The 20,641-nt window shown below is 47.2% G+C and overlaps 1 protein-coding gene across 2 annotated transcripts in view; it reads left to right on the top strand.

Annotated features, from left to right (window-relative positions):
* Positions 1-319: 319 nt before the first annotated feature.
* COPG2 (COPI coat complex subunit gamma 2) overlaps positions 320-20,641 on the top strand; it is a 31,874-nt gene continuing 11,552 nt past the window's right edge. For both annotated transcript variants that reach the window (XM_054399892.1, XM_054399893.1), the window contains exons 1-15: positions 320-356; positions 1,817-1,869; positions 2,823-2,903; positions 4,212-4,283; positions 6,813-6,892; positions 8,082-8,157; positions 9,154-9,246; positions 9,952-10,038; positions 11,896-12,053; positions 13,663-13,796; positions 14,567-14,634; positions 15,403-15,591; positions 17,577-17,672; positions 18,811-19,054; positions 20,010-20,085. In XM_054399892.1, the coding sequence (XP_054255867.1) occupies positions 320-356; positions 1,817-1,869; positions 2,823-2,903; positions 4,212-4,283; positions 6,813-6,892; positions 8,082-8,157; positions 9,154-9,246; positions 9,952-10,038; positions 11,896-12,053; positions 13,663-13,796; positions 14,567-14,634; positions 15,403-15,591; positions 17,577-17,672; positions 18,811-19,054; positions 20,010-20,085 (1,544 nt within the window). The remainder of the gene's footprint in view (positions 357-1,816; positions 1,870-2,822; positions 2,904-4,211; positions 4,284-6,812; positions 6,893-8,081; positions 8,158-9,153; positions 9,247-9,951; positions 10,039-11,895; positions 12,054-13,662; positions 13,797-14,566; positions 14,635-15,402; positions 15,592-17,576; positions 17,673-18,810; positions 19,055-20,009; positions 20,086-20,641) is intronic.

Genomic DNA, 20,641 nt, shown 5'->3' with positions numbered 1-20,641 from the left:
GTGAAGGGGCTGAGATGGCTTGGCTGGCTGGCTGGCTAAACTAGAGCTCACAAAATAACGGCGCGGCCCCTTTAAGAGGCGCGGTCCCTTTAAAAGGCGCAGCCCCCCCCTACCCTCCCCCTCCCCTTCGTCCCCCCTGCAGCGGGGAGGGGGTGCGGCTTGGGGAGACGGAAGAACCCAGCGCGCCTATTGCGCCGACAGATTGATTGACAGCGCAGCAAACCAATCAGAGGGCAGAGGCTGAAGTGGCGAGGTGGGACTTCCGGCGGCGGCTCCTGCGGCGGTGCTGCTCGAAGGGAGGGGAGCGGCCGTCGGCAACATGATAAAGAAGTTTGACAAGAAGGATGAGGAGTCCGGTACGGGGCTGGCGGCGGCCGGGAGGGAGCTGGGGGCGGGGTCAAGGACGGGCATGGCGGAAGGGCCCTGAGGCGAGCGGTCGGTAAGCGCTCAGTGTGCGCCGCGGCCTGTAAGGGCCGCTGAGGGGAGGGAAGGAGGGAGGGAGGGAGGGAGGAAGGGAGAAAGGGCCTCTGACGTGAGGAGGAAAACGATCACTGAGGAAGGAGGTCCCGCCTGCTTTCCTGTGTCCCGGTCTGTCTTGAAGCTTCCCCCGGCCTTTCCGGATGGTCAACGGGCTGCAGGGCCCGCCCGATCCCCTGAGGCCGAGCTCATAGGGAAGTGGTTCCTCTCAGCCCTGCGGGCTGAAGCTGACCGTCTCTGCCCGCACTTGGTGTGGTGACGAGGAACGGTGCTTGCAGGGCTTAATCGAGGTCTGCACCTCAATTCGGTAGTGGGGCAGCAGCCGTACAGTGCCTTGGGTTTGGACTATGGCAGGAGCGGTTGTTTTCAGGTACCCGGCGGGAGCGTTAAACTCCGTCATGCTGGGTATATACACGACGAACGAAGCCGTCACCTGCGCATTTTTGTTCCGCAGTATCGTCTGGAAATAAAGTTCAGGTTGCCTGTAGAACCGATGCCGTCTTGAGTTTTCTGACGCTGCTGCTTGGAGATCGTCTGAGTCACAGAATGTGAAACTCAACCAGATAGGTTGAGTTTGGTTTCATCCTCAGTTTCTGTCTACTAGAGACGGCAAAACTGAAGAATAAAAGAACCGAAAATGAAAAATTACAGGAGGAAAAGGGCGAGAAGCAGTTAATGAGGGTTTGGAGGGATTTACATGTCTAGGGGTAGCTTTGAGAGGAGGGTGTGGATTGCAAGGTTGGTCTCTGCATTAAATGATGTCTCCAAGACATTAATTCCTCTCAACGGCTGGATTTGGGCTGGGAAATGACGGTATGGAAATAGTTTTGTGTTATTTTGTGATGTGGTTTTGCAGTTTGCTGAGTAGCTCTCTTTAGTGGTGCATCGATCGATATATTCCTCTTTCAGATCCAATCAGCAGCTCTGTCCTGCATTGATCAATATATTCCTACTTCAGATCCCATCAATAGCTGTATTCTGATGATGTCAGTGCTATCTTTGACTGCAGGAATAAAAACAAGGGGAATAGGGGAAAAGAAAGGGAGCAAATAATTTTATGTAAAGGGAGTATTGAGGCAAATTAATTAGTAAACACTGAACACCATTCTTCCTCATGTTCCAGCTGTGCTGAAAATGCCCCCATCCTTGTTTTTCTGAAACTCTGAATATACAACTTCAGATGGAGTCAGAGGTGTTGATGGAGAGCATCTTTTATTCCAAGAGATGTCACTGTATCATTGAGGTGTATTTGTAAATTTCAGGGGATGTTCCTGGGCGTTGAGCTCTGTTGTTTTTTGTGAAGATCACATTTGTTTAACTGAGAGGTCTCTTTTCTTAGGTAGTGGCTCTAATCCTTTCCAGCATTTGGAGAAGAGTGCTGTGCTTCAGGAGGTAGGAACAATCATAGTATGGAATCACAGAATTGTTTCTGTTTGAAAAGATCTTTATCATTGAGTCCTACTGTTACCCTAATATTGCCAGGTCACCACTGAACTATGTCACTTAGCACCACATCTCTATGGCTTTGAAAGCCCTCCAGGAATGGGAACTCCACCACTGCCCTGGGCAGCCTGTTCCAGGCCTTGACAAGCCCTTCAGTGAAAAAATTGTTCTTCATGCCCAACCTAAATCTCCCCTGGTGCAACCTGAGGCCAGTTCTTGTCCTATCACTTATGCTTTGGAAGAAATAATTCCTCACCTGACTCCAGCATCCTTTCAGGGAGCTGTAGAGAGCCAAGTCTTCACTCAGCCTCCTTTTCTGGAGCCTCAACAACCCCAGTTCCCTCAGCTGGTCCTCACAAAACTTGTTCTCTAGACCCTTCAACATCTTGCCTTTTTCTGGACACACTCCATCACTTCAATGTCCTCCTTGGAGTGAGGGGCCCAAAACTGAGCCCAGCATTTGGGGAGTGGCCTCACCAGTGCCCCATCCCTGCCCCAGTCCAGCTGGCCACACTATTGTTGTGACCGAAGTGTAGGACCCAGCACTTGGCCTGTTGTACCTCAGCTCACTGGCCTCAGTCCATTGATCCAGCCTGTCTAACATAATTTAATTTTATTTTTTCATCAGTTTTGGCAACATGTGAGGCAGTTTTAAACTGTGATCCTCAGGAAGTATGCTTCTCTGCATGCTCTAAGAGCAGTTACAAGTGAGGTGAACTTGTGGTTAAATAATGGGGAGTTTTAGTGGTTTGAAAGAACAACAGAATAATCTCAACTTTCTGTTCCTTCAGTCTAAGTAGTCTTTGGCTACAGATGCTAATGGAAAGAGTGAAGTTGTTAATACTTTTATTTTAGAGTAATTTTGCTAGTCATAGGTGGTAAATTGAGTTTGCTGTTTGTAGGCACGTATCTTTAATGAGACCCCTATAAACCCACGAAGATGCCTGCACATCCTTACCAAGATCCTTTACTTGCTGAACCAGGTAACTTTTATCATTTCTTCCCAGCCAGAGTGAATATTTCTGAAGCTAATTTTGGATCACTTTCAGTTTCTGATGCCTCTTCCTGTTAGATATGGAGAGTAGCTTTTGCAGAAATCAGAAATGGGAGTGTTTATGCAGTAGTATTATGTCCTCCCCTCCAGCTTTGCTTTTAAGACTTCTACATGCCACATGAGAGTTGCTGGTTGGACTGTGTTCAGCAGCATTGTGCAGTTAAAGAGCCACTTGTGTTTGTCCAGCTAAGTAGGAATAACTGTGGTGGAGTAAGGACACAGGCCAGGAAGTGACAAAGTGGAAGGTGGCTTTTTGTTCAAGAAAAAACTGGAAGTGTGATCATCAGACTGGTTTAGGTTGGAAGGGACCTTTCAAGGTCATCTAGTCCAACCCCTCTGCAGTAGGAAGATCTTAAACTAAACTACAGCAGGTTGCTCAAGACCTCAAACAACCTGACCTATAATTGTTCCATCAAGGTTCCCGTACCTTTGGGCAGCCTGGGGCAGTGTTTCACCACACTCAAAGAGTTTCTTCCTTCTCTCTAGCCTAAATCTCCCTCTTGTAGTTTCAAACCATCACCCCTTGTCCTGTCACAACAGGCCCTGCTGAGAAGTCTGTCCCCAGCTTTCTTCTTGGCCACTTTAAGTATTGGAAGGCCACCAGAAGGTCTCCACAGAGCCTTCTCCTCTCCAGGCTGAGCAGCCCCATCACTCTCAGCCTGCCCTCTCAACAGAGGGCTTCCAGCCATCCCATCATTGCTGTGGCTACCTCTGGCCCCAGTCCAACAGGTCCGTGTCTCTGCTGTGCTGAGGACTGCAAAGCTGGCCCCAGCACTGCTGGTGGGGTCTCAGCAGAGCACAGCAGAGGGACAAAAACCCCTCCCTGCTCCCCACGTTGCTGGGGATTAGTCCAGGACAGGTTGGCTCTGGGCTGGGAGCACACAGTGCTGGCTCATATCCAGCTTTCATCCACCAGCCCCCACCAAGTCCTTCTCCACAGGGCTGCTCTCCATCTGTGCATCCTCCAACCTGGATTGATTGCAGGGATATAGGGATCAGAAGCTGCTCCTCATGTTACTGCTTCACTGTCCCAGTGTGAATGCCATTGATACTGAAACCAAATAGAGAATACTGGACCTCTAGTGCCCAGAAAAAAACAAGATGAGGAGAAGACTTTCTCACACTGGGAAAGATCTTCAAAGAGAAGATTCTTCATGTGTGAGTAGGTGTTAGAAGATGGGGCTGGAGGGTGGAGACAAGTAGGTAATGGTGGTGGTTTTTCTCTGGCTATTTTCAGGGTGAACACTTTGGAACCACTGAAGCCACAGAAGCTTTTTTTGCAATGACCAGATTATTTCAGTCTAATGATGTAAGTATCTGGTGTTTACAGCTCTGCTGCCTCCCTGCTGCAGTCTGGCTTTGCAGTAATTACGAAATAGTTGGAGACTGGGATGTGGGAGGTAGGTGTGGCAAAATCTTCAGCTCCCCAGGCAAAGAACTTGCTGGAGGCAATTCATGGTTTGTAAACAAATGAGTCAATAACACACAGCTACTTCTGTAGGGTTGGGTTTTTTTTCTGAGTTGAATTACTGTGGTAAAGAAGGTGAATAATGACAGGAAGCAAATCAGTATCATTTTATGGCTGTTTCCTACACTTCCCATAAATTCCAACATGGTAGGTGTTGGAAGGGACTGCTGAAGGTAATCCAGTCCAACCTCCCTGCTGAAGCAGGGGCACCGACAGCAAGTTGCTCAGGATCACAGTTTCCATGTGGGTTTGAAATCTCTTCAGAGAAGGAGCCTCACTGGGCAGCCTGCTCCAGGCATCCAGCACTCTCAAAGTCAAGAAGTTTCTCCTGATGGAACTTCCCAGATTCCTGTCTGTGCCTCTTGCCCCTTGTCCTGTTGCTGGGCACCACTGACAAGAGTCTGGCCCCATCCTCTTGCCCCCCACCCTTTAGCTCTTGCTGAGCATTGCTCAGATCCCCTCTCAGGCTGCTCTTCTCCAGGCTCAACAGCCTCAGGGCTCTCAACAACCCCAGGTCTCTCAGCCTTTCCTCCTCACAGAGATGCTCCAAGCCTCTCTGCATCTTACCAGCAGCTTCCCAGCCTCCACTGGACTCTCTCCAGTAGTTCCCAGTCTCTCTTGAACTGGGGAGCCCAGAACTGGACCCAGAACTCTAGGTGTTGCCTCCCCAGGGGAGAGTATATTATTTTTATTTGCAAATAATGCACAATTTAAAAGTTGTCTGTAGATCAGATCTTGCTTTTCCCTGGAACAACTTCATAAATCAGCATGGAATCAAGGGTTCAGAACATCCTAAATTCTAAAATTTAAACACCCAAAAACCTAACTAAACTTTGGACTTCACCCAGTGTAAAATCCCCTTTGCAGAGAGGCTGAGAGCTCAGAGGGAATTATACCTCATGTTAATTTTTGTTAAACATGAACAAGCACTTCAGGTTTTTAGACCTGAGGAAGGTTGAATGTGTTACTCTCTAAAGATAGAATGACAATTTGGGGAGTGCAGAGCATTTGGGACCTTTCTTATATCCACACTTCAGAAAAGAGTTTGGGTTTTTTTAATGTAAAATTTTGTTTGCTTTCAAATAACAAAATAGGCTCTTTGTGAGTTTCTATATTTTGTAACATAACAAATCAGAATGGTTTGGGTTGGAAGGAACCTTAAAGATCATCTAGTTCCAATTCCCCCTGCCATGGGCAAGGACACCTCCTACTAGACCAGGTTATTCAAGGCCCCATGCAACCTGACCTTGATCACTTCCAGGGTTGGAGCCTCCACACCTTCTCTGAGCAACCTGTTTCAGTGCCTCACCACCCTCGTGGAGAATGATTTCTCCCTGATGTCTATTCTTTTTAGCTGATAATTGTGAGGCTTCTGCAAACAAACATGATTCATCACTTCATTCATAATGAACATGTGGCTTGATTAATTTTTTTTGGTCTAATTTACTAGATCTGTATCTCTTCTAGTTGATTTGATAAGAGAGAATAAAGCTACTACCCAGCTATCAAACATGGCTTTAATCGTGTACTTATAACTACAGAAATTGGGCAGAAGATGTGAAATCGAATTCAACTGTTAAATGAAGAATTAAGACTGGTGCTCAGTGACAGGACAAGGAGCAACAGGCACAAACTAGAACACAGGAATTCCACCTAAACATGGGTGGGTGCATGAAGAAGAGTGTGGCCAGCAGGCAGAGGGAGGTTTTCCTCTACTCTGCCCCAGTGAGGCCACAGCTGGAGTCCTGGATCCAGTTCTAGGCTCCCCAGGTAAGGACAGAGAGGGAAGAACTACTGCAGAGTCCAGCAGAGGCTCCAAAGAAGCTGAGAGGCCTGGAGCATCTCTGTGAGGAGAAAAGGCTGAGAGGCCTGGAGCATCTCTGTGAGGAGAAAAGGCTGAGAGGCCTGGGGCTGTTGAGCCTGGAGAAGAGCAGCCTGAGAGGGGATCTGAGCAATGCTCAGCAAGAGCTAAAGGATGGGGGGGCAAGAGGATGCGGCCAGACTCTTGTCAACGGTGCCCAGCAACAGGACAAGGGGAACTGGGCACAAATTGGAACCCAGGAATTTCCATCAGGAGAAACTTCTTTGCTGTGAGGTAGTGGATCCCTGGAGCAGGCCATCTGGAGAGGTTGTGGAGTCGCCTTCTCTGGAGAAATTCCAACCCCATCTGGCCATTGCACTCCTGGGCAACCTGCTGTGGGTGCCCCTTCTTTAGCAGGGAGGTTGAACTGGATGATCTCCAGAGGGCCTTTCCAACCCCACCATGCTGATATTCTGTGACTATTTAAAGTTTAACTTTTTAAATGTGTAGGAAATCCTTAGTTGCAATTATACTTGAGCTTAATGGTTTTCTATAATGCACCTTCACAGCAAACCCTTCGGAGAATGTGTTACCTCACCATCAAAGAGATGGCAAATATTTCTGAGGATGTCATCATTGTCACCAGCAGGTAGGAGAAAACACAGCAGCAGAGCTCTGAAAGGAGTAGCTGCATCTGCACCAACTGCTGTGGTTTCCTGTCATTGTCCTTTATGAAACAAAGGAACACAGATTCTTCCATGATGGAGCCTGTCCCACCTTGTGAAATGTTAATTTCTTCCCACTGTGTTGTTCACAGTTCATCAATACTTCTTTTTCTTGCTCATTTTTGTTTAAATTATTGGTGTTTAATGATTTTTGTGGCAACTCAGGCTGTAACTGGTGTTTCACTTTGTTGTCAGAGCAGTTAGGGAAGAGCAGAGCAAAGCTGAGGTCTGTCTGCCTGCTAAGCTATGAATTTTTCTGACTACTTAATAGACATTACAGTTGTTGAGGGAGCAAACAAATTGGATCTGTGTCATGTGCTAAGCCATAACTTTATTTTATATCTCTTTAAAGCTGTTCAGCTAAGTAAATTTTACTGTTATTGTGGTGGGTTGAAATCCCTCTCCCACAGTTATCCAACCCAAAATTTATGTGGTGGAAAGGAGAACAACAAAGAGGGAGAATAAAGAAGGAAAATGGCTGAGCTAAATAAACCAAGCCTATGGCAAAGCAGTGTTATGGTTTATGCTTCTTGTAGTGTTCTTAATTTAATATTGTTCTTAATTTCATAGAATTCTTTGGGTTGGAAAAGACCTCTAAGACTGAGTCCAACCTTAGACCTAACACCACCATGACCACCAAACCATGTCCCAAAGTGCCATGTCCTTGTGTTTCTTGAGGACCTCCAGGGATGGTGACTCCACCAGCTCCTTGGGCAGCCTAATTTAATACCTTGGAACAAGCTGCCCAGAGATGTTGTGGATGTCCCCTCCCTGGAGGTGTTTAAGGCCAGGTTGGATGAGGCCTTGAGCAGTCTGGTCTAGTGGGAGGTGTCCCTGCCGATAACAAGGGGGTTGGACTAGGTGATCTGTAAGGTCTCTTCCAACCCAAACCATTCCATGATTCTATGATTTCCACAGAATCTGTTGCTAATAATCAGTTAATAATTAAGACGTTATTTCTGCCTGATGTTGTTAATTAACTGCTAATAACATCAGCAGTGATGAGATGACAGCTGGGAGAGCAGCTGAATGAGTTGAGGTGGATAGCACAAAAAAGATCAAGTCGTTGTGATGTTCAAGAGGCATTAACAAGGTGGGTTTTGACCATTTTAGTTTGACCAAAGACATGACAGGGAAGGAAGATGTGTACCGAGGCCCAGCCATCAGAGCACTGTGCAGGATCACTGATGTAAGTACAGGCCTCATTCCTGTGGGGGGAGAGATGATTGATGAGGGTGTCTGGAATGGAGAAGTAGAAGCAGGGTGTGCTCCTGTAGTAGTGATGGAGTTTCTGCTTTAGGGAGGGCTGCTCTGAAGCCCCCTGCAGATGTGAGGACCTCTGTGGAGCTGTAGCACAGTAAACACCAAGTTAGAAGGCAAGAAATTGGTTTTTGAGCCTCCGTTTCTCCAGACTAAATAACCCCAGTTCCCTCAGCTGCTTTTCAGAGGTTCTCCAGACACTTCACCAGCTTTGTTGCCTTTCTCTGGACATGCTCTAACACCTTAATGTCCTTCTTGGACATTGGAGTGAGAGGCCCCAAACTGATCCCAAAATTTGAGGTGTGGCCTCACCAGTGGCAAGTACAGGGGGACAATCCCTGCCCTGATCCTGCTGGCCACAGTATGTGTGATCCGAGCCAGGATGATGTTGGCCATTTTGGCCACACACTGGCTAACCTTCAGCTAGCTGTTGACCAACCTCCCCAAGTCCTTTTGCACCAGGCAGTTTCCAGCCACTCTGCCCCAAGCCTGGAGCCTTCCTGGGGTTGTTGTGACCCACATTCCTGGGGTGGTTGTGATCCAGCATGGCCAGATCCCTCTGTAGAGCCTTTTGACCCTCCAGCAGAACAGCATTTCCAGCCAGCTTAATGTCACCTGCAAGCTTGCTGAGGGTGCCTGCATCCCCTTATCCAGGTGATTCATTAAAGAGAACTGGCCCCAGTACCAAGCCTTGGAGAACTCCACTTGTGACCAGTCGTGAACTGGGTTTAACTCCAGTTTACCTCATGTCACTGAACCTTCAGCACTGGGCAGATGATACTCAGGTCTCCCTGCAGAGCTCTGCATTCTCAGAATTAGCCTAAGACTTTTTCTGAGAGTGTCTTGAATGCTCTGTGTGGATATTTTTGCCTCACACTGCTTTTGAGCTCCAGTGGATCACCCCTTTCCTTTTTCCCTTTCACAGGGTACGATGTTACAAGCCATTGAGAGATACATGAAGCAAGCCATTGTGGACAAAGTCCCCAGTGTGTCTAGTTCTGCACTGGTGTCCTCCTTAGTAAGTAAAGCTGTGCATTGTATTGTGCCTGGGAAGTTCAGTTGTTGCATTTGCAGCTCCACCTGGCCTTTGTTTTTGTTCTTTCTTCATCTCCTTTTCCTTTGAGGTGATTCCTCTTCATCACCTCACTGGAAAATAAATAAAAAGCTGTGGAGTTTCCTTTGTCTCAAGCAGACTCTGTCTTCTCTCAAACACAATAAGTTGTTTATTGTATTTCTCCTTATTTAGGAGAAAAAGCTGGAAAACGTCTTGGTAGGCTGATATTTTTATTAAAGGGAAGAATAAAAGCAAAAACATGGTAGTTTGAGACTGTGATGTAAGAAAAACACTGGTTTATAGGTGTGTGGGTTCAAGAGACTGCATTGGTAAACCAAAAGGGCAGAGCAGGAGGTAGAAAGTCCAGCTGATGAGATGGAATAGACCCTGTTAGGACCCTGAGGGTGCAAACAAAGCTGTACTGATGCTCACAGCTGAGTCTTCCTGCTGGACTGACCACAGGCAGGTGGATTTTCCTAGTATGAACATAACCAAAACCTCTCTGAGTGCCTTTTCTTCACACAAACTTTGTATTTGGCAGTTACTTGATACCTGTAGCATGAGGGAAAGCCCTAAATTGTCTCAAAGTCTTTCAGCAAGGCTCGTGGTACTTCACTGTGCTTCTACAATTAGTTATTCTCTGGGGTCTCAACTTGTGGCTTCTTCCAGCACATGATGAAGATCAGTTACGATGTGGTCAAGCGGTGGATCAATGAAGCTCAAGAAGCAGCTTCCAGTGACAACATCATGGTTCAGGTATGTTTGAGGGTGATTGCTTCAGGAACCTCAAAACACCTTCCAGGGTTTTAATGTTATCTGTGAGTTCTTAAGATAACCTTACAAAAAGTGACTGGTTTTCCTTTTCCTCTTACTCTTTTGAAACCCACATTTGGGACTGTGGAAGCAAGAGTTTCAAAAAATGATAAATTTCTCCATAATCCCAGTGAAAGATTCAGAGGAGCTGAGTTTTTAGTGCAGTCCTGCTCCCTTTCCCTGCTAACCTTCTGAAAGCTGGGATGCCACTGACCATTTGTCAGTCATTGTTAGAGAAGAGCTTTGAATCTCAAATTTCAGAGAGCTTAAATTACCGCACTGCCTCCCACAACACCTGCATCTCTTCTCCAGGCCCTCAGAAAGTTTACCTGTTGCCCAAATATCAGTAGGATGCCCATGTTAGTGAAATCTTTGCACAAATATTCCACAGAGCTGTGCAACTGAAAGGATTCTGTAAGCTCAGTTGGTGTTGCAGACTAATGTCCAGAAACAAGTCTACAATCAGCTTTGGTTTTGTCCAGTCAGCAGCTTCATTAAGCCTTGTGATTCAGTCATATGGCAGAAAAAGCCCCAAACAACTTGGCAAGTGAATAGAAATGTTCCTTTGGATTTTCAGCATAAATTCCTGGAGGCTTTTTGCAAGGTCAGCTGGCATTTGAAGGCCTTGGGGATATTATGGATGTTGGGTGTACTAGAAATGCAGGTGGTGTTGGGCAGTATGAGTAAGCTGAAGCCTTTGAAGTTTTTAGATGTTTCATGGGGAGAAAAGGGAGTAAACTAACTTCATGGAATCATAGAATGGACCTTTAAGATCATGGAATCCAAGCATTCTCTAACTCTACCAACCCTGGTGCCAAACCATGGCCCTCAGCACCACATCTCTGTGGCTTTTAAACACCTCCAGAGATGGGGAATCCACCACTTCCCTTTGGAGCCTTTTCCAGAGTTTGAGAACCCTTTCAGAGAAGATTTTTTTTTTCTAAAATCCATCCTAAGCCTCCCCTGGTGCAACTTGAGGCCCTTTCCCTTGTTCCTTGGGAGAACAGACCAAGCCTCACCTGGCTCCATCCTCATTCATGGAGTTGGAGAGAACCAGAAGATCTCCCCTCAGTCTTCTCTAGACTAGAGTTCCCTCAACTGCTCCTCACCAGACCTGTTCTCCCAGCCTTTAACCAGCTTCATTTTCCTTTGGACATGCTCCAGCCCCTCAATGGAGTGAGGGGCCCAAAACTGAGTACATGACTCAATGTGTGGCCTCACCAGTGCTGAGTCCAGGGGGACAATCCTTGTCTTAGTCCTCCTATTGCTGATCCAAGCCAGGATGCTTGTGGCCTTCTTGGCCACGCTGCTGAACACACTGCCAGCTCATCTGCAGCTGCTGTTGGCCAGCCAACCAGTTTTCAGTCTGGAGCATTCCTGAGGTTCTTGTGATCCACGTGCAGGACCCAGCACTTGGCCTTGTTGAATCCGATACAATTGGCCTCAGCCCATTTGTCCTTCCTGGACAGATCCCTCTGTAGAACTTCCTGACCCTCCAGCAGATCAGAACTCACTCTATGAAGGGAGTCAGCACCTGCATGAAGGGGATCAACAGTCCATAGAGAGCCTTCCTGGCTCTTTTTGGTCTTCAGAAATACATTGAGGCTGTTTTATGGTGGACAGGAAGGGGAAGGAGAAGAAAACACTGCATATGTTCATGACATGTCAGGAAAAGCAGATCATTTGAGGTTAGAAGGTATTTTTACCAGAAACAGCAAATTTTTAGTCCTCATTTCTGTCTGACAGTGGCTTTTCCAGCTGCAGTGTGTGTCCACAACCTGCACGTTTCCTATCTCCTAGTATCATGCCTTGGGGCTGCTCTATCACCTGAGGAAAAATGATCGCCTTGCTGTCTCCAAGATGCTCAACAAGTTCACCAAATCTGGCCTGAAATCCCAGTTTGCCTACTGCATGCTGATCAGGATTGCCAGCAAGCTCCTGAAGGAATCTGATGAGGGGTGAGTAAGAGGCAAGCACCTGAGTTACAAACACTAAGTATACTTTCAGGGAATTCATAGATGCATAGTATGGTTTGGGTTGGAAGGGACCTTGAAGATCATCTAGTTCCAACCCCCTTGGCATTGACAGGGACACCCTCCACTAGACCAGGTGGTTCAAGGCCTCGTCCAACCTGGCCTTGAACACCTTCAGGGAGCTGTGCATTTTGTAAAGGCTGTGGAAATTTACACACACAACTTGTTGTGTTAAAAGCAGAACACAGGTAGAAGCAGAACGCTAAACTGAGGGGTGGTACCTGGGGCAGTTGTGTGATGGTGTTTAGATTCTTGGTTTTGGCACCACACCACCTATAAAACTGCAAGAATAGTCTCTGGGGAGGTTTTGTGCTTTAGTTAGATGCATTTGACATGCAAGAAGGATCTGCTCATATGGAGAGGATATAAAGAAAAGGATCTTTATGTTGGACATTGAGGGGAGACCTCCTGGCTCTCTGCTACTCCCTGAAAGGAGATTGGAACCAGGTAGGGGTTGGTCTCTTCTCCCAAGGAACAAGTGATAGGACAAGAGGAAATGGCTTCAAGTTGCACCAGGGGAGGTTTAGGTTGGCCAATAGAAGAAACTTCTTCACTGAAAGCATTCTCAAACACTGGAACAGGCTCCCCAGGGAGGTGGTTGATTGCCTAGCCCTGGAGGTGTTTAAAAGAGGTGGAGATGTGGTACCAAGGGACATGGTTTAGCACCGGCCTTGGCAGAGTTAGAGAATGGTTGCATTTAATGATCTTGAAGGTCTTTTCCAAACAAAATGATTCTATGATCTCTCATGCTAGCAAAGGAGGGTAAAGTTACCTGAGGAACCTCCTGATGAAATTCTGTTATCAGTGCAGATGGTTTTTAGTTTTAAAATCATAGAATCACAGAGTGGTTTGGATTGGAAGGGACCTTTCAAGGTCGTCTAGTCCAACCCCTCTGCACTAAACAGGGACATCTGCAACTAGAATAGGTTGCTGAGAGCCCCAGACAACCTGACCTGGAAAGGTTCCACCAATGGGTCATCTGCCACCTCTCTGGACAACCTGGGACAGGGTCTCGCCACCCTCAGCATCAGAAATGTCTTCCTTCTATCTAATTTATATCTTTTAGTTTAAAGCCATCACCCCTTGTGCTGTCACAACAGGCCCTGCTCAAAATTTTGTCCCCAGTTTTCTTCTCAGCCCCTCTAAATCTGGAAAAGCCACCAGAATGTCTCCCTGGAGCCTTCTCCAGGCTGCACAACCCCAACTCTCTCAGCATGGCCTCACAGCAGAGGGCTTCCAGCCCATCATTGCTGTGGTCTCCTCTGGACCCCCTCCAACAGGTCCATGTCTGTGATTTATAGTAAATGAATCCATTATGAATAGTAAAGTATTTTTTGTGTAGAACGCAGCAGTTGTAGCTCAAAGAAGATAACATAAAGATGAACAGATTGTCAATAGCAACTTAGAGCTCAGTTAGGAGTCGAGCAGTGTGGTGGCGTAGGAACCATGAAAGCTGAGGCACAAGCTTTCTGCCAAGTTCTCAGTAGTTGCTAGGTAAGTCAGCCTCACAGTGTGAAATGTCTTCTCCTTGCAGCCATGAAAGTCCACTCTTTGACTTCATTGAGAGCTGCCTGCGGAATAAGCACGAGATGGTTATTTATGAAGCTGCTTCTGCCATCATCCACCTCCCAAACTGCACTGCCAGGGAGCTGGCACCAGCTGTCTCAGGTTGGTGAGAGACTCCTTTCTACCACTTCTGCAGCTGAGAGAAAGGGTGGTAAAGAAATCCTGAATTTTCTGATTGTCCCCTGGTTAGGGGACTTTTGAACCCCAAACATATTGATCCCTTTTCCCATTTCATCCAGAACAGACATGAGAGGTGGCACAGGGTGATCACAGGTTTCTTTAGGTGAGTTTCTTAAAAATAAACTAACAAAAGCCTGGAAGAAGCACTGCAGACTTGGTCTGGCTAGGAAGCCCCAGTTCACTGAGCCCAGGCCACTCACGATACTTGCCTTTGTCCTGCTGCAGGAAATCAGGGTGGAAGGGAAGGTAGAGGAGAACTTGATGTGCCACATGTGACTATAAAAACCACATTTTGTTGATTGCAGATGAAACCCAGGAGGTTATTTTTAACTCATCTGTGAAGCTATTAATAAATTATGGATAGAGGTACAGGAATATTTAGCAGCAGGCCATTGAGTGTGGATACATGACACCTTCCTCTCCATTCCCTTTCTCTGAAGGAGGCCATATCTGGTTTTCTGCTGTGAATTCTGCCTAAGCTATTTGCACCTCTCTATGCCAAAGTGCTGGCACAAGACAATTGTCCCATTCCTCACCTGGTAAGGTCATGAGGGCTCTCACCTTCTGCTCCCCAGACATTACAGGCACTGAGAGTTGCAGAACTGGGAGCCAGTTTTTATTAAACAGTCCCTACTTGGTAACATTTTATTGTGATTTGCTTCTTACGATCTTTTTTTTCATTTTATTTTCAGTGCTGCAGCTTTTCTGTAGTTCTCCCAAACCAGTCTTGAGATATGCAGCCGTACGGACCCTTAATAAAGTGAGTGCTTCCCAAACCTTCTGAAGATCAACCTGAGCATCAAAGCAACCCAGAGTTCAGTTCCTAATGGTGTGTTGCCCTAAAGCAGAGCAGCTGCTCTTGTGATCACTGTGTTTGGCAATGCTCTGTGCTGGAGAACTGGCTTTTTCCATGCCAGATCTCCTGGTGGGACAAATCTTTTCTCCACTCAAGCTATGCTTGCTCGTTTCTGAACCACAAGCTGTAGTTTGGTAAGTCACAGGCTCTCAGCTGTAAGGAATCAGAATCCCAGATGTTAAAGACCTCAGAAAACATGATTAGGAAGTGTCTTCTCTGCCTTCCCCTTCTCCCTCTCCCTGCATTCCCCTTCTCCCACTCCCTGCTTTCCTCCTGTTGGTCCAGATGATCCTTGGGGTCCTGTCCAACCTGGGATACTGTGATTCTATGGTCTTCTCCCAAGGAACAAGTAATAGAACAAGAGGAAATGGCCTCAAGTTGCACCAGGGGAGGTTTAGGTTGGACACAATGAAAAATTTCTTCCCTACAAGGGCTGTCAAAGCCTGGAACAGACTGCCCAGGGCAGTGGTGAAGTCCCCATCCCAGGAGGGCTTTCAAAGCCATGGAGATGTGATGTTGAGGGACATAGTTTAATGGTGCCCTGGCAGCATCAGCTTAAGGATTGAACTTGATCTTAAAGGTGTTTCCCAACCTAACCAATTCGATGATGAAAAGCTTTGAGTTGTGGGATGGTTTTGCCCTCATATAATTTTTTAATTGCTTCCCTTACAGGTGGCCATGAAACATCCTTCTGCAGTCACTGCCTGCAACCTGGACCTGGAAAACCTCATCACTGACTCCAACCGCAGCATCGCTACCCTGGCCATCACCACCCTGCTGAAGACAGGCAGTGAGAGCAGTGTAGACAGGCTCATGAAACAGATCTCTTCCTTCGTGTCAGAAATATCAGATGAGTTTAAGGTGTGGCATTGGAGGCCTCTGCTCTTTCCAGCTGCAGGTTTTTCTCCCATTCTTGTTTTTATGAAGTTTTTTTACCCCTTTGTTAATCTTTCAAAGGCTTCGATAGAGCAAAGCCAGCTTGAAATTCTGTTGTAGGCCTTTGCTTTCCAACTTAAATATGCTGTGTCATTCCCTCCACCACTCCCAAGAAAGGATGAATGTTGTTTGGTGGATTTCTGGCTGCTGTGCAGTATCCTGCTCTTATATAGACTAAATCTGTGTGTTTGAGGCATATTGTGAAGTTTCTGATGTTCCCCATGTATAAATCCATGGGATGCATCTGACTACATGGTCTTACTCCCTTGGAAGTACATCCAGTTGCTGCAACTTCTGACTCAAGGTTAGGACAAGAAGAAAAAGTCATAGAATCATAGAATGGTTTGGAAGGGACCTTAAAGGTCATCTATTTCCAAGCCCCCTGCCACAGGCAGGGGTATCTTCAACTAGATCAGGTTGATCAAGGCTCCACCCAGCCTGGCTTTCAACACTTCCAGGTTTGGAAAAGACCTGTAGGATCATCAGGTCCAACCTTCTACCCAACACCTCCATGATCACTAGACCATGGCCCAGAGTTCCACATCTGCTTGTTTTTTGAACACCTCCAGGCATGGTGACTCCACCATCTCCCTGGGTAGCCTGTTCCAATGCCCTGCAAGTTGATACCACTCCAGTCTGATTCATAGAACAGTTTGAGTTGGAAGGGACATTCAAGATCATCTAGTTCCAACCCCCTGGCATTGACAGTGACACCTTCCACTAGGCCAGGTCACTCAAGGCCTCATCCAGCCTGACCTTGAACACCTCCAGGGAGGAAGCATCCCTTCACACAGTGAAAAAATGGTGTGAACTCTAAATTTCTACCTAACTTGTGAAGTTTGGTCACTGAACTCAGGTAATAATGCAGTTAAGGATGGTAGTTCACTTGCACCCATCTTTTACTCCCTGGAGTTGCCTTGTAGAGACATTCCCTGCTCCTCAAAGTCAATGTCCATGAGTGTACAGTGGTCTTTTTTACAGTGTTTTGATGAGAAAAGGAAGTAAGTACCATGTGAGTTTAAAATAGCAACAAGTTTTAATGACAAGATTCAACCAGTTGAGTCAGAATTGGGTCAAGATCAGGCAGAAGGAAGGTGAGGAAGCCTTAGGAGTAACATTGTCCATCCTAAACAAAGTCCCCCCTAGCATGAGCCAGCCCTTGCAGCATGCTGAGGGAGGGTTCTTAACACCCCTTCTGACAGTCCTCCCCTTGGTTTTGTCCTTGTACATCAATTGAATCCATCCAGATGACAGCTTGAGAGAGTGAGAAGCCTGTGTTTGTGTGCTGGTTTGAGGCCAGCCAGAACATCTCTTGCCCCGAGAGTTACAAAAGAATGACACACGCAAACGGATTGGAGAGTGATGGAAAGTTTAAATGGAAAAGCAATTGGTGAAGCTACAGAGAAACTACAAAGCATAGTGGAAAAGAACATCCTAAAGCATACAAAACCCCTCACAGAATTCCTAAAAGCTTCCCAATCCTCCCTTCCTCCCACCTGAGGATCTACCCAATCCCTCAGGGCTCTTCCTTCCCCCCCTCCCACTGCTAGGCAAGTCTCAGACTGGCCAGGTCTGAGATTGCCCCCCCGCCTCCATTCTCCTCCTGGCATTAGGCCTAGTCAGGCCTAAGAGGCCTGAGATACTCCCCCAGCATTACCCGATAAGAGAGGACATCTCCCATGGGAGCAGAGAGGGAAGAAAGAGGAAGAGAATGACTTTGCAGATGGCCTTATAGGGCACAGGATTTATGGGTAGAAATACGTCGTTTCCTGTGTCCACCCCTGTTGGGTGGGCACCCAGGAGACCAGAGGTGTATCTCATGCAGCAGTGGCAGGGGGCTCCCAGCCCAAACTGCCACAGTTTGGTATAGAACAATAAATGCAGGTGACAAATGTCCTTCTCTTCTGCAGGTGGTGGTAGTCCAAGCTATCAGTGCTTTGTGCCAGAAGTACCCTCGGAAACACAGCGTGATGATGACCTTCCTCTCCAATATGCTCAGGGATGATGTACGTGGGAAACTTGCTCTGTTTAGTTGTTGGCAGATAGCTCTGGTAGATAGTTTGGAGGGTCTCTTCTGTCTGTGGGTACACAGCAGTGATGGGGCCTGACTGATGAGCAAGACCTTGTTTATCTCGTGGGTTGAACCTATCTGAAATGTGCTGATGAAATAGATGAGGATCACAGGATGGTTTTGGTTGGAAAAGACCTTTAAGGTCATCAAGTTCAACCGTTCTCTAAGAAGGTTGGTGCTAAAGTATGTCCCTCAGCACCACATCTCTGCCTCTTTTGAACACCTCCAGGGATGGGGATCTGACCACCTCTTTGGGGAGCCTGTTCCAGTGTTTGAGAGCCCTTTCAGGGAAGAAGTTTTTTCTAACATCCAACCTAATCCTCTTAATGTGCACTCGAGATCTTTTTATTCTTGCCCTGTCACTTGTTATTAGGCAAAAGAGACCAACACCCATCTGGCTCCAATCTCCTTTCAGGGACTTGCAGAGAGCAGTGAGGTCTCCCCTCAGCCTCCTTTTCTCCAGGCTGAACAACCTCAGTTCCCTCAGCTGCTCCTCACCAGACCTGTGCTCTAGACCATTCACCAGCTTTTTGCCCTGCTCTGGACACACTTTAGCACCTCAATGTCCTTCTTGGTGTGAAGGGCCCAAAACTGAACCCAGGATTCAAAGTGTATCCTCACCAGTGCTGAGTACAGGGGGTCAATCACTTCCCTGGTCATCTTCTCCCACTATTCCTAATCCAGGCCAGGATGCTGTTTGCCTTCTTGGCCACTTGAGCACAAGCTGGCTCATCTTCAGCTGGCTGTTGACCAACACCTCCAGGTTTACTCTGCTGGGCAGCTTCCCAGCCACTCCTCCTCCCCAAATCTGGAGCATTTGTGGGGTTGTCCTGAGCCAGGAGCTGTAACGTCATAAACTGATCTGAAGAGGTGCTCAGATGATGATGCATTTGGGTGTCAGGAGTGTCTGGGAAGGCCCTGTTAGATCATCCATCTTGCCTACTCTTTTCTCTTTATGTCCAAATGCTTGTTTTGCTCAGTGGAAAGAAATAATTGAAGCGTGAGGGAAATTGAGTAGCTCCACAGCCTGAGCTCTGCCTGGTGGCTCAGTGTCCTTGATTGTCCTTTCCCAGGGTGGCTTTGAGTACAAGCGAGCCATTGTGGACTGCATAATCAGCATCATTGAGGAGAACCCTGAGAGTAAGGAATCAGGCTTGGCTCACCTCTGCGAGTTCATTGAAGACTGTGAACACACTGTCCTGGCCACCAAGATCCTGCACCTGCTGGGGAAAGAGGGGCCCAGGACTCCATCCCCCTCCAAGTACATTCGCTTCATCTTCAACAGGGTGGTGCTGGAGAACGAGGCTGTGAGGGCTGGTAAGTTCATCTTGAATCACAGAATCTCAAGAGTGGCTTGGATTGGAAGGGGCCTTAGATCATCTAGTTCCAAGCCCCCTGCCATGGGCAGGAACACCTTCCACTAGACCTCAAGGCCTCATCCACCCTGGCCTTGAACACCTCCAGGGAGGGTGTATCCACAACCTCCCTGGGCAACCTGTTCCAGTGTCTGACCAGCCTCACTGTAAAGAATCTCTTCATAATATCCAGTCTAAATCTGCCTTCTTCCAGCTCAAAGCCATTGCCTCTCCTCCTATCACTACAAGCCTTTGTAGGCCCCCTTCAGGTTCTGGAAGGCCACTAGAAGTTCTTCCTGGAGTCTTTAGTTCTCCATGCTGAAATGATTTTGTGTCTGAGCTCTGCTGGAGATCTTGAGGCTGAAACAGTTTGGGGGTGGGAGGCAATGGTTGTTCCAGGGGTCTTATGAAGAGCTGGGGGGAGAAGAGTGGGATATTTGATTTTGGAGGGGAACATTTTGATTTTGGAAGGGAATATGTGCATTTTGGGAGGTAACATGGATTTGGATTTAGATTTAGACTAGACAAAAAGAAATATTTTACTCAGGGTGGTGAGACACTGGCCCAGGTTGCCAAGAGAGGTGGTAGATGTCCCATCCCTGGAAACATTTGAAGTCAGGTTTTCTGGGACTCTGAGCAACCTGCTCTAGTTGAAGATGTCCCTGCTGACTACAGGAGGATTGAACTACATGACCTTGTTAAAATCACAGAATGCCAGCATGGTGGGGGTTGGAAGGGAGCACTGGAGATCATCCAGTCCAACCCCCATGCTAAAGCAGGGTAACCCAGAGCATGTTGCCCAGGATTGCAATGACAAGGCAGGTTTGGAATGTCTCCAGAGGAGGAGACTCCACAACCTCCCTGTGAAGCCTGCTGCACCTTGAGCACCTCTGACATCTCCCTCTTTTCTTCTCCAGCTGCTGTCAGTGCACTGGCCAAGTTTGGTGCCCAGAATGAGAATCTTCTTCCAAGCATCTTGGTGCTTCTGCAGAGGTGAGTGGCTGTGCAGTCTGGCTCTGTGTGTGCTGAGCTTCTTGGTGACACTGGCTCCACAGAAGACACAAGGTCAGATCAGATCAGATTGTGGTTCTCACAGGACCCCAGTTAAGGAGTCAGGAGATAGCTATCTTCCACCCTTCCTTTCTTGGCTTAGTGCTGCTGAAGATAAGCAAATGAAAGATGTGATTGGTGGTGAAAACATCTGATAGCAATCTGGCCTGAGAACATTCCTCAAGGGGTACCAGTGATTTGCTCTATTTCCTACCTCCCCTGAAGCAAGAAAATCTAATTCTATGTAACTGCTGAGTAACTTTTGTGTGGGGTTGAGTTGTGATCCAAGGTGTTCCCATTTCACAGGTCTCAGTAAGATCCTTCAGCCTCCTTAAACTGGCTGCACCAGAAATGTCACATTCTTAACACTTGAGTAGCACCATAGTGTAAATCCACACCATGTGGTGAAAGGGATCATTCAGATCATGAAGTGCTTCAGGCAGAAGACAACCTCTATATGGCTGCAGGAAGTGTCTTCCACTTAGACCTCAAATGAAAC

Source organism: Indicator indicator, chromosome 3, assembly GCF_027791375.1.
Source record: "Indicator indicator isolate 239-I01 chromosome 3, UM_Iind_1.1, whole genome shotgun sequence".
Lineage (NCBI taxonomy): Eukaryota > Metazoa > Chordata > Aves > Piciformes > Indicatoridae > Indicator > Indicator indicator.
The sequence above is the reverse complement of the archived record's forward strand: the minus strand, read 5'-3'. Positions and strand labels throughout refer to the sequence as shown.